This window comes from Tenrec ecaudatus, chromosome 16 (genome assembly GCF_050624435.1).
Source record: "Tenrec ecaudatus isolate mTenEca1 chromosome 16, mTenEca1.hap1, whole genome shotgun sequence".
In the NCBI taxonomy this organism is placed as follows: Eukaryota; Metazoa; Chordata; class Mammalia; order Afrosoricida; family Tenrecidae; genus Tenrec; species Tenrec ecaudatus.
Window position 1 is genome coordinate 16,292,119 of NC_134545.1, and position 13,120 is coordinate 16,305,238.

General features: G+C 41.0%; 1 protein-coding gene across 1 annotated transcript in view; it reads left to right on the forward strand.

Moving 5' to 3' along the window:
* Positions 1 to 13,120, forward strand: part of NAA25 (N-alpha-acetyltransferase 25, NatB auxiliary subunit) — a 75,186-nt gene that overhangs the window by 16,755 nt on the left and 45,311 nt on the right. Inside the window, exons 2-5 of the mRNA XM_075534393.1 lie at positions 2,026 to 2,111; positions 2,949 to 3,087; positions 5,445 to 5,563; positions 9,963 to 10,037. Coding sequence (XP_075390508.1) covers positions 2,026 to 2,111; positions 2,949 to 3,087; positions 5,445 to 5,563; positions 9,963 to 10,037 — 419 coding nt within the window. The remainder of the gene's footprint in view (positions 1 to 2,025; positions 2,112 to 2,948; positions 3,088 to 5,444; positions 5,564 to 9,962; positions 10,038 to 13,120) is intronic.

Genomic DNA, 13,120 nt, shown 5'->3' on the forward strand with positions numbered 1-13,120 from the left:
TTCATTTGATATTAAGATTGGCGTTCAACTCTCTCAGCCATTATTTACATAGGCTACATTTTTTTAACCTTTCACTTTCGACCTGTTTGTGTCTTTGGGTTTAAGGTGTGTCTCTTGCAAACAGCATTCTGCCACTTTGGCTTTCGATGGGAACATTGGCCCATTTACATTCACTATACTTCCTAACAAGAAGTAATTGATGCTGTTTTGTGTTTTATGTATGTCTCAAGCCTTCTTTGTATTGCTTGCTTTTGTGTTTTATTGGTTTATTGTAGTGAGCTTTTTGGATTTCCTTTTATATGAATGTGTTCTATATATTTTTAGTGGTTACCATGAATATTCATTACATTTAAGGACTTGTATTTATAACACTGGGGTAAATTGGTACCAACGTCATCTTGGTATCACAAGAAAATGTGTAGCTATACTATTCCTCTCCCACCCCCTTTGATATCACTAGTTATGCGGTTATATTTCATTTGCCCTGTAGCATAGTTTCATGACTATTTTCACTTCAAATTTTATGACTGAACCCTGTCCTTTTTGTTGTCTAACCCTGTTATTTTCCTTATATAAAAACCATTATTGTCTGTCCTCTGTATGTAGGGATGCATGGTTTCTTTCACATCCATTTTGGGCAGTGTCAGACTGTAAATATGTCCTTGGTCCCCTCAGGGTTGTTTGTTTGTTTTTAGAGGGCAGCCCTGCTCCTTTTGTTTATTATTTTCCCTCACTGCCTACCCGGACTCTTGCCTCTTGGACTTTGTCTGGCAAGCAGGGTGGCTGCTAGGTGACGGCTGTACCTTTGGCTCACGTGGGGTGGCGCTGGGCCTTCCCCTGGGTCTCTGCCAGTAGCTCTGGCAGCTGTGGTGATGAGGGCGGCTGACGTGGGCTCCCACAAGATTTTAATACAGGGTTTGCACAACATCCTAAAGACACAGCATCCTGTTTCACAGGCTACATTGTGATTGTTAAGCATGACATACCTGTATATAGAGTACTGACTCACCATTAAACCCATACTGACCTTATACGACAGAGCAGAACTGATGTAACCCATAGCAGCCTTGGTGGAGTAGTCAGGCACTCGGTGGTTCACAATTGCCAGCCAGAGCTGCTTCCATAAAGATTTATCACCTTTGAAACCGCAATAGGCAGTTCGACTGCATCCTATCAGATTGTGATTAATAGTAGGCATTAATAAAAGTAGGGTTTAATGTAACCTGTAATATTGTTTGTACACGAGAGATGACTGTAGGTCTATTGGATTGGGCCATCAGCTCTGTTATGTTTTTTACTTAGAGGTGAGGTACCTTTTGAAGTCTCCAATACCAGCTTGTGTTTTTTGTTACTGTTGTTTCTGAGGCTAATACATAGCAAAACACACCAATTCAACAGTTTCTGCATGTTCAAAATAGTAACATTGGTTGTGCATCCATTGTCACCCTCATTTTCTGAGTTGTCCTTCCATCATTAACATAAACTCACTGTCCCCTAAGGTTCCTATCTAATTTTTTATCTAATTTTTCCCATTGCAGTTGTCAGTTTCATCCCATATACCAGTAGATCAGGCGTCCTCAAACTATGGCCTGCTGGGTGTTTTTGCCCCATTTGTTTTACTTCAAAATAAGATAAGTGCAGTGTGCATAGAACTTTGTTCATAGTTTTTTTTTTTTAACTATCGTCCGGCCCTCCAGTGGGTCTGAGGGACCCCTTTTTAAACTGGTCCCCTGTTTAAAAAGTTGGAGGACCCCTGAGGTAGATAGTTCTTAAAGGAGTGTAATGTTCAAGGTGGACCATTTTTATAGTTAAGCTAAACAGTTGTTTGTTTTTAAATAGACTTCAGGGGACATTCTTGGTGTACGGTTTAAAGATTATTTCAGGGCAGTAGTTTCAGGGGCTCATCCATCTTCTGTGGGTCTGGAAAGTCTGGCTAGCATCTGTGGGGACTTGACATTGTGTTCTTTTTCATGTTGTTGAAGGAACAGAATGACTAACATGGTTTATTTATTTATTTTTTTACAGATTATCTTGATAATGGTAATAATAAAATGGCAATTCAGCAAGCAGATAAACTATTGAAGAAGCATAAGGATCTTCATTGTGCTAAGGTACAAGTTCCATTGCCCACAGTTACTTAGCTTTTTTGGATTATGTATTGTAGTTCTTTACTTGAAAGGGAAAAGGTGTTTAATTCATTTCTTCAATGATCGTTGTATATTTTTACACAGTACTTTTCAGGAGGCATCTAAAAGGTTGTGGGGAAAAAATCCATTATCCTTCAATTCTATTTTCCCGTGAACTTTTGGAAGGTCCTTTGTATCTGCTCAATCACTTTAAAGCTGTATACGTGTTTTTGAAGCTAGCTTTTATGTCTTTGACATTACGTACCGAGTTTAGCCGGCGGTGGGCATGGTGGTCAAAGGAGAGGGGCGAGGCTTTGTACTCCTGGAAGGACTCAGTCTCGGGAACCTATAGGGGCAGTTCTACTGCGTCTGACAGGGTTGCTGTCACTCAGAATTGACTCGATGGCAGGAAGTTTGGGTTTGAGTTTAAGCATTGTTGTGCACACTCTTCTTTACCGACAATTGGAAAGAATCTTGATTCACTTGTATTTTAAGTAAAAAAATTGGTGTAGTTCTTTGCTAGCCAAAGTTGCACCTCTCGTGGAGGGGGTGGTGGTCTTGAACTATTCAGAGGGGATGTAAAAGGAGACCCCTACACTGTGTTCTGGATTATGGGCTGCAGTACAAGTTTTTAGTTGCCAGAGGGTCAGTGAATACATTTTTTTTCTAAAAAGGAGACATTAGGTCACATAGGTTTGGGAACTTATGGTTTAGTTGATTAGCAACCCATGCGTATCTTACAATTTATGTTCTCAAACTGGCCTTCTTAGGATCATAGTTTCATGTCTACCCTTTAAAACAGCGTTTTCTCCGTCACGGCAGGTTCTTAAGGCGATTGGTTTGCAGAGAACTGGCAAGCAAGAAGAAGCGTTCGCCTTGGCGCAGGAGGTGGCAGCCCTGGAGCCTACAGATGACAACTCGCTACAGGCGCTGACCATTCTTTACCGCGAGATGCACCGGCGTATGTTGCTCTCTGCCTGTTTTTTAAAAAACCTTCCTTAAGGGCTTTTTTTGGGTGGGTGATAGTTTCGATTGAATGTTTTTGCTTCCTTTTGGAGTCAGAATCGCCAAAGTCGCAGTGGATATGGTTGGCTTGGGTTGCTTGTTAGCTTTCTTGATTCGTGGAGGCGGAAACAGGGAGACTAAGCAGTTTATGAAGATTGGAGACAGACACCAAAAAATTTACATATTTTCAATCTTTGAATTGGAACGCGGATTAAATTAATTGTGACATTTTGATATGCGAAGTAGATGTGCTATCGTGGAATAATTTAAGCATAAAACAAAGTGGAGAACATTCTTTTAAAATCTCATTGTTTAAAAAAAATCATCTCATTGTACCCATGACTCACTTCCACTGTTACTAACACATGGTCCGTTTTCTTTCATGCCCCTCCCTGGACTAGATGATTTCAGTGCCTGTCTTAGATAACCTGTCATTTCATCTGCAAACAAGAAATTGCTTTACATAAAGGTCTCCACAAATACTATCTTATAAATAACATTTTCACAATAGCAAAAACAAGCCAGTTGCTATTGAGTTGATTCTGAATTCTGGCAGCCCCTTGTGTACAGAGTGGAAGTGTATGCCTGAGGGGTGCGGGGGTTGTGTGAACTTTGGAAGCAAGTTGTCAGGACTTTCTAACAGGTACTTCTGGGTAATTTGAACTGTCCACCTTTCATTTAGTAGTCAAGCACTCAGCTGGTTTTGTCACCCAGGGACTCCTTTTTATATGGAATGTTATGAAGATAAGTTGTGATGTGTGGTAACGAACACAGGAACTTACCACGCACTTTAAGAAATAAAATCTTCCTTATCAGAGTGGAAAAGGCTCCCTAAGTTTTCTGGTTGGTCTCATTTTCCCTTTGCACCCACGATAGGATTCTTTATTTAGGAATATATTTTTTTATCATCTAGCATAAAAAGCACAAACAAGGCCTGTTAGCCCTCTTGCGTCTTTAAGTGGTGCATAGCTTAGTGTTACTTACTTTTGAACTTTATCGCTGTGTGGTTTGTACGATGCATTTGGTGACTTGTTCTTATTCATGTGCTACCCAAATATTGCTGTTGGTTGCTGCCAAGTAGGCTGCATCGGTCTCATAATGCCATGTGTACAACAGAGACGGTGCCTGGGCTGGGCCATTACGAGCCTGGTAGAGTTGGCTGAAAGTTTGAGTCCAGTGAGACTATTTCTGTTCTGATCCATAAGGTTTTCACTGGTTAATTTTTGGAAGTAGATTGCCAGGCCTTCTTCCTAGCCCGTCTTGGTCTGGGAACTGCTGAGACCTGCCTACCAGGTATTTGAAATAACAAGCATCATAGCAATGTACAAGCCACCGCAGTACAACAAATGGGTAGGTGGTTGGTGGAATACCCAGTAGCTGCAGTTAATTTATTTTCACTGCCGTGGAATATTTCATTGAGTGATTATGCCGTAATCTAGCAATTTGTGTGATCAGCTATAAAAAAATAAAGAAGGAGCTGCTAACATGTTTTCTGAGTTTACCGTCTTAGCAGCAGTGTATTGAGTTTCAACTGCTCTGGATCCTTGTCAGTAAACACTTGAAAAACAAAACAAAAAAAACTGGACATTTCAAAATTTTATACTTGTTTATTTATTTTTTACACTTGACATTTTTAGCTTTAAAAACTTTTGTCAACCTGGTAGGAAGTTTTTCATAGTTCAGTTGATTTAAGATTTGGGTTCTCCACTCAGCTTTTATTTTTTTAAAAAATCATTCCACAAATGTTGATTGAAATGCTTCTCTGCAACAAATGTTATATCAGAGTCAAGAATGAAAGTTACTGTTTCCGCCTTCCTGTGGTCCGTAGTCTGTGAAATAGATCAGTAGATAGTATACCACATTATGTATTAGACATGCTGTCCTGGGTATCTAAAGATTCAAAGATAACAGAGAGGTTGGCATCCAGTCAAGGTAAAGGAACAGGGTGGCGTTCAGGGAAGGTCTTGCAGGTGGGTTACACGTACATGGGGTCTTGGATGATGTTTACTGAGTAGGAAAGAGGGATCAGTGCATCTGTCAGGACTACAAATCGTGTGCGGTGTGGCTGGGGGCAGGAAGTGTTGGGGAAGGAGTCTGCAAGGAGACAGACCAGGCCCACGAGGGTTCATACACATCAGGGGGACACTTCACTGTAACAATAGCTACCTGAGAGAAGAGAATGGATCATGCGAAGAAAAGAATATGTTTCTTCCTTAACGATAAGAGACATCTATTTTTGCCAAATAAGAAATGGAATGCCTTCAGGACTTCTTTGATTACTAAAGTATAACTCCAATCTTCTCTTTATCTTAGCGGAGTTAGTTACAAAACTTTATGAAGCAGCTGTGAAGAAAGTTCCCAATAGTGAGGAGTATCACTCTCACCTCTTCATGGCCTATGCCAGAGTCGGCGAATACAAGAAAATGCAGCAGGTAACTCGATCCCCACACCTCCTGGGCTGTTGGATTCACTGTTAGAAAAGTCCCTGTTGTGATTTCACTCTAGCCGGGTGCCTGTAGAACTGAATTGTGTGTGTGTGTGTGTGTGTGTGTGTGTAGGACAGCCCATTATTTTCATTGTGTATTTTATTTTTTTAGCTGTTTAATTCATTTACCATACTATTCAGTGGTTTGAATCTACTTGAGTTGTGCAATTGTTTTGCACACTTGGTTTTAGAACATTTTCTTCATTTTTTTTACTCAATTGTTATTAACTCCCCATCTCCCCAATCTCCCCTGCCATAACCTTAAGAAACGATTAATCTCGTTATTGTCCCTATAAATTTCCTTGCGTATTTTAAAAATGAACTATTATTCAAGTTACTTAAGCCATTTCTGTGGTACAAAGCTGATTGTCCTTTTGTGGCCTTATGGTCTGTTTTGTTCGGTTCTGGTAAATCATCTTTTCTGTTGTCATACTGAATCAGATTGCTAAATTTTCAGACTATGGGCAGAAATCCCAAGGCAAAAAATGAACAGATTATATAGAAAAGGTAACAAATACAAGCAATGAATTTACGTTTCATTCGTATATTTATTTATGACCTCTGAGCATTTGCGATCAGTTTGAAGGAAAAAGCCTCTTTCCTGTGCGGTTAGTATTTTTACCTGTGGTGGCCTATTTGCCAGTGAGCCCCCCTTTTTAAGGTGGTCTGATGGAATTGACTAGATGCAGTGGGTTTTGTGTCCAAGTGCTAGCGCATGCAATAGCTGACAGGCGTTCTAGAGAAGCGAAGCCCACACAGCTGAGCACAGGTAGAGCTGCAATGTCAAGTTATTGCGTGCACGCACGCACGCACGCACACACACCACATACTCGAATGCTCTGTGTCTTACTTGGGTTTCCATTTTATCTTATTCTCTGCTCAGCACGCTGAGCTGCAACAGATAATCCCGGCAGGGCAGCCAGTACTCTTTATTAATATAAATTCTTTCTTAAAAGCAACTTTTATATTTCCTTAGGCAAGTTTGCAAACTGGGAGAATTTCCCTCTCAAATGGGTTTCTTCAGCAATTTTTAGCATGAATGTATTTGCTGGTGGAGTATGTGTCTTAGTACAATCTTTTAGGGATAATTAAAAAATAATTTTATTATGAATTAGGTGGCAGTTTATGTTTCCAGATCATCAGTTTTGTATTTAGCAACTTAAACTTTCACAGCCCCCCCCACCTAGTATCTTACTGCATCCTTCATCCCTCCTTTGACTTCTCTTTACCCCCTTGTGGCTTACTAGCTTCCCCTTCACCCAAGGGAACATGTGTCTACCCTCCAGCTATTGCCTCATCTTCCCTCCCTTGCCCCTACCCACTTTGGTAATTTCCAGAGTATTTCCTATAGTATGAAAACCTTTTAAAATGTAAACTAGATGCATTAAAAATTATCGTTAATGTATACATGTAAATCATAAATTTAATTTTGATGTGTTTTAAGCAAAATATATTACTAAATGACCATTGATAGGGATAACAAGAAATAACCCACTCACCCTCATCGAGTTGATTCCAGTTCATAGTGACTATATTCAGAGTTGAACTGCCCCTGTGGGGTCCAAGACTATAAATTTTTATGGGAATAGAAGCCTCATCTTTCTCCTGAGGAGCAGCTGGTGGTTTTGAACTACTAATCTTGTGGTTAGGAGCCCAACTCGTAGTACATCGACAGGGCTCTCGGTGATAGAGTTAAAGAAATGATGGTACATCGGTACTGTATGTCCCATCCTTCTAAATGATGTGCTTTTACTTGTTGACATAGAAAGCTGTTCCCAAACACAGTGCTAAGAAAGCTCTCATTGCCACTGACTCCATTCTGAGTCAGAGTGACCCTCTATAAGGTCTCTTTCTTTTTTATGTATAAGGTTTCTGAGGCTATAGCTCTTTATGGGAGCAGGCAGCCTCATCTTTCTCTGGTTAATTGAGAAAAACGAGTCATCAAAAGACGATGTCTAGAATAGATGCCAAAATGTTAATAGGGTAGGGGCTGTGGATAATTTTCCTTCATCTTAATATGTCTTCTTTTTTAAAAAAATAATCATGTTATTAATTTTATGATCCCCTAAATAAAACTTTTCATGTCTCTATAAAACTTTTATAGAGATACATAAAATTACAAGAATAGAAAGTTCCTATAATAGCAATATTGAGAAATTTTGGAAAAAGGGAAAATAACCTACCATTTGAACCTCAGGCTAATTTCCATTTTTATATTGTTTAGTTTTTTATGTCCAGAGTTAGATATGCAAAATTGCATCCTGCTTTCTTTTATTTTTTTGGGGGGGAGGGCAGAGCATTGCATTGATATGGTTTTAGCAGGTACACTTCTTTACTATGTCTTCATCCTAACTTGATTTTACATTATTTCCTTCTAGTAATGTGCTGGAGAAATGGAGTGCTCTGGGGTGAAATGCTTTGGGATGGAAATTCTGCTACTTTTTTTATACTGCCTTTGTTGCAGCGTAGGAGAATTACAATTCCTTAGCAACACACACACTTATTTTTAAAATGGCGTATCGTTCTTAGGTAATAGGGTACTTTATAAATTTAGTGTCTTGTTTCTTTGGGGGACAGAGCAGTGGCTTTTGTTTATTTTGTTCACTGCTGAATCCCCAGTGCTTAGAATAGCATCTGTACAATACATATTTATCAAACAAATGAAGGATTACATAAACTGACAGCGGCAGGAGGGAGGAGACTTGGGAATCAAAACAGTCTGGCTGCTACTGCCTCAGAATGCACGCCTACCACCGGGTGTATCACAGTGCTAATCCAGTGTGATAAATCATCACTGGTTATTTATATGGTGACTGGACATGGGCTTTTCTGTAACCCACATTTCCGTTCTCTGAGTTTTCGAGCTTACAACTTCAGAGCCATGGTTTTCAACTCGTCCATCATGGAGACATTGCTGAATTAGACACATCCTGTGTATCCGTTTTGTCTCTGGATCATTTTGACCCGATCGCCACAGTCGTTCAGGTCTCATGAATATACCTGGTCTTTCTTCCTGTTTTGTCTCTTCACAGTACCAGTAAGAGACTCACTAGATAGAAGAGCATAGATTTATTCTTATCCTTTACTCCCCATAGACTCTTTTTGAGTATTTAGCAACCAAGGTACCTCCTCAGTCTACCCCTCACCCTTTCCCTACCTGTCCTCTCATCTGTTATTTTATTTAAATGTCCTACTTGTTCTGGTCTAACTGTGTCCCTGGACGGTTTTTTCTGTAACATTTCTACTCCGAACTCATTTCCTCCCAACCTAGAACTGATCCCCACACTTAGAAAGACTTGTATTAGTGCCTCTATGCTCCATCCTTGCCTGTAGCCACTCCCTGCTGGACCTGATGCTCTAGCCGAAAGACTGGTACTTTGGCAATGGCTTCATTGAGTTCTCTTCCATGCTTTCCCTTAAAAGAAAAGAAACTTGAAAATCAAAAGTTAAAGAGAGGAAGAAAAAACCAGCCAACCATGTTTCTTGGAAACACCCTACTATGGTGGTAAAATGTTTATCTTTTAAAGAACAAAGGCATTTGTCTTTATCAAGAATATTTTAGACACTTATCTCTTTCCCTAGTTTTTAAATGCCTTTGGGATAAGCACTCAATTTTTGTCTTTTTGACAGGAATAGACTCTCCCCGCCCCCTCTTTAAACCCAGTAGGGGCTCCAAGTAATTTTGAAGTGAATTGATAGACAAACTCCTAAGACATATAAAATAGAAACTGGGATAATTGACCGATGAGCTCTCAGCAACAGTGATCCTTGTGGAGGCTAATTTTGTACAGATTCGCAGTTTTGGGTGAACAGAGCTGTTTTGTTCCTTCTGGCTACACCCATGTTTTACAGCAATGTTATTGGGGTGTGTGGGGGTGTGTGTGGGAGATGACACAGATTTTTAAAAACCCAAGCATTAATTTTTCAGTTATATCGTAATCTTTTAAATTTTGAAGTCTAAATATAATTATGTGATGGGGAGGGGGTGTATTTGCTATTCACTATAACTGGTCAGTATGGGATTTCCTGTAATATTTGTTTATTGGTGTGCCTTCATGACACACACACATAAATTTGAGTTTGCTGGGCAGTGCACTAGGAATACCAGAATACTAGAGTGCGCTGGAAATACCTGGTTCATAGGGCGACTCGCGCTCAGTGTGGAGAGGCTCGCCTCTGTGAAGGCCACTGTTGCTGCCTCCCGCGAGTCCCTGGGCACCCACACTAGTGGGATATGTAAATGACCTGCTGTTCTCTAGAGATGACTTGTCACCCGTCTAGCTCACTCATTTGTCCGCTGAACAATGTTTTCTAAATGAAGTGTTTTGGCTGTCTCTGTCTTTCAGGCTGGCATGGCTCTGTATAAGATTGTCCCCAAAAACCCTTACTACTTTTGGTCTGTGATGAGCTTAATTATGCAAGTGAGTATGGCATTCAAAATGGGATTGAGACTCGTTTCCAGCGTGTTACGTAGTTAAGACACCGTCCATAATGTGGCCCTCAGCATCTGTCAAATGAGGACTTCACCTGTTGTCACTGCCTTTCTGAATTGGGGTGTTTTGTTGTTTTGTTTTGCTCTGAATCCCTGTTTGGGTTGCTCATATGAACAACATGCACTGCGTTTCCCTGGATTTGGGCTCCCTGGCTGGAGTGTTTAACAAATGCGATTCCCCAAGATGTCTGGGATGTTTCGACTTCATGTTTGCCCTTTTAGAAAGGCACCCTTGGTTTGTAGTGAACAGATATAGAGCTTATGTTATCACTTCGCCCTTTTGAGCCTGTTTGCTTTTTTGTAGACTGGAGGTGCTCATCTCCCAGAGCTACTGTGAGGCCCAAAACGAGATACTGTGTATGGAAAAGTAGAGAAGTCATACATACGAGGGCTTACCCCCCCCCCCCCATGGAATTTTTCTTCAAAGCTATGTATTTAAATTTTTTTATAAAACAACCTTATCATCTTCTCCATTACACTTAAAATACATGTGTCAAATCTGCTGTTCCATTCTTGGAAACATTTTTAAAACTCATGTTTGGATGGCTGACAGCACCTCCCTCGTTTGTTTTTTTTCTTCACCTCTTCTCCATCACCAAATCGCTGCCCTTTCATGTCCCTCTTCATTTGCGGAAACAAAAAGAAGTCCCATGGAGGGAGGTCAGGTGAGTAAGGTGTGTGGGCAAGAGAGGCATTCTGTTTTTTGCCCAAAACTGGTGCAGGTGCATTGCTGTGGTGGCAAAATCATCCCTTTTTGTCACACTCTGTTACGCTGTCTTGTCAGAACCTTTAAATAGAAAGCTTGGTCAACAGTCTTACTCGTGGAACGAACTCCAAATGCACTCCAAAAAAACCAAATGAGTGAGGTTTTGACCTTTGGTTTCACCTTAGGAGCTTTTTTGGGAGCGAGGTGATGATGGAGTCTTCCACTGGCTTGATGGATGTGTGCTTTTGGGGTCATAAGCATGGCACCATAAAAGAACAGAACAACACCATGTCTACTTATCAGTAGTAACCTTAGGGAAAAAGTCTGCGCTGCTCAGGAGCTGTTCTTTCAGAGCACGGGGTATTTCCACTCCAAGCGCTTATTCCTGATCAGTCAGAACCCGAGGCACACATTTTGCACCGACCCTTCTCATTCCCAAATCATCCATTATAATTTGTGGGACCGAGCTCCAAGATAGTCCAGATAGCTTCCCCATCTCTTCAATGGTCTGCTGTTGGTCTCTGAGCACCAAAAAATGAATTTTGTTGACATTTTTGTCTCTTTGAGAAGTTGAGGGAAATCCAGAGGAAGGTTTGTCATCAATCAACGTTTTGCCTTTTTTGAAATGAGAAAAACCACTCATATGCTTGAATTTTTCCCATAGCACTGGCCTTGTAAGACAGTGGTTCTCAACCTGTGGGTCGCAACCCCTTTGGAGAGGGGGGGGTCAAACGACCCTTTCTCAGGGGTTGCCTGATTCATAACAATAGCGAAATTAAAGTTATGAAGGAACAACAAAAATAATGTTATGGTTCGGGGCATCACCACAACATGAGGAACTGTATTAAAGGGTCGCGGCATTAGGAAGGTTGAGAATCACTGTTATAAGCTGTGTTCAACATCACAACAGTTTCTGCAGCATTTGCCCCAGCAGGAAACAAAATTTCACAGCCACACACTTTTCTCTTAAATCGTCCATCACAAACAAACAGGTTTGAGTCAAACTGCTTTTACGAAACATTCAGTGACCAGAGAAAACCTTCCCAGGCAGTGCCACTGGGTGCACTCACTCAGTGAGTTGCCCGAAGCTCCCCTAGTGGGGAAAAATGCGGGCTAAGTGAAGCCCCACCAAGTGGAGTTTTCCCCCGTGTTTTGAGGCAGAGGGAACCCCTTGTATGTAGTGGTTAAGAACAGAGGATCTTGGGTTACACAGACACCTGGGCAACTGCTAATCAGAGAAAATGTCTGGGAATGAAACTCAAGAAAAGACAATCCCAACACGATTTGCTGACCCTTCTTTTTCGTTCTCAGTGGCTCAGGATGTTTGCGTACACTTTCCCCCCATGCATTCCTGTCTTCTTGAACAAGCTAATGAACTTTACTGGATGCCCATTTCCAGAAGCGTGAATAAAATGGGCTGCTCTCTTCACAGATAACAGACCGTGTTTGAATTTGTTTCACTGTATTTTAAGTACTGCAGCTTGGGAATGCATTTTTGTGCAGCAGTGTTTTTAAAAAGCTGCTGGGTGGAGCTTTCGTAGTATGCAATTTCCCCTCTAGGGGAGCATCCAGCAACTCGCTCTGAGTTAATGCACCCAGTGGCATCGCCTGGGAAGGTTCTCTGTGGTCACAGTGAAGTTATCGTAAAAGCAGTTTAGCTTGAACAGTGGTTTGTGTGTGTGTGTGTGTGTGTGTGTGTGTGTGTGTGTGATGGACGATTTAAGAGAAAAGTGTGTGGCTGTGAAATTTTGTTTCCTGCTGGGAAAAATGCTACAGAAACTGTTGTGATGTTGAACACAGCTTACAAGGATAGCACTTGTAAAAACTCAAGTGTACAAGTGGGTTTCTCTTGTCAAAATAGATGAAATGTCAATTGATGACAAGCCTTGTTCTGGACACCTGTCAACTACCCAAAGAAACTTGTAGTTCGTTTTGAGTTCATTCCACCAGGTCAGACTGTTAATGACGCTTTCTATTTAGAGGTTCTGAAAAGACAGTGTAACAGTGTGTGACAAAAAGGGCCCGATATGTGGCAGATTGGGGACTGGTTTTGCCACCACAATCATGCACCTGCTCAAGCAGCCATCTCAGTGCACTAGTTTTTGGCAAAAAACAGGATGCCTCTCTTGCCCCACACACCTTACTCATCTGACCTCCCTCAATGGGACTTTTTTTGTTTGTTTCTGTGAATGAAGAGGGACATGAAAGGATAGCAATTGGAGATGTAAAAGAGATGAAGAAAGTAAGGTGCTGTCAGCCATCCAAACAGATGGCTTTGAAAAATGTTTCCAAGAATGGAATCACAG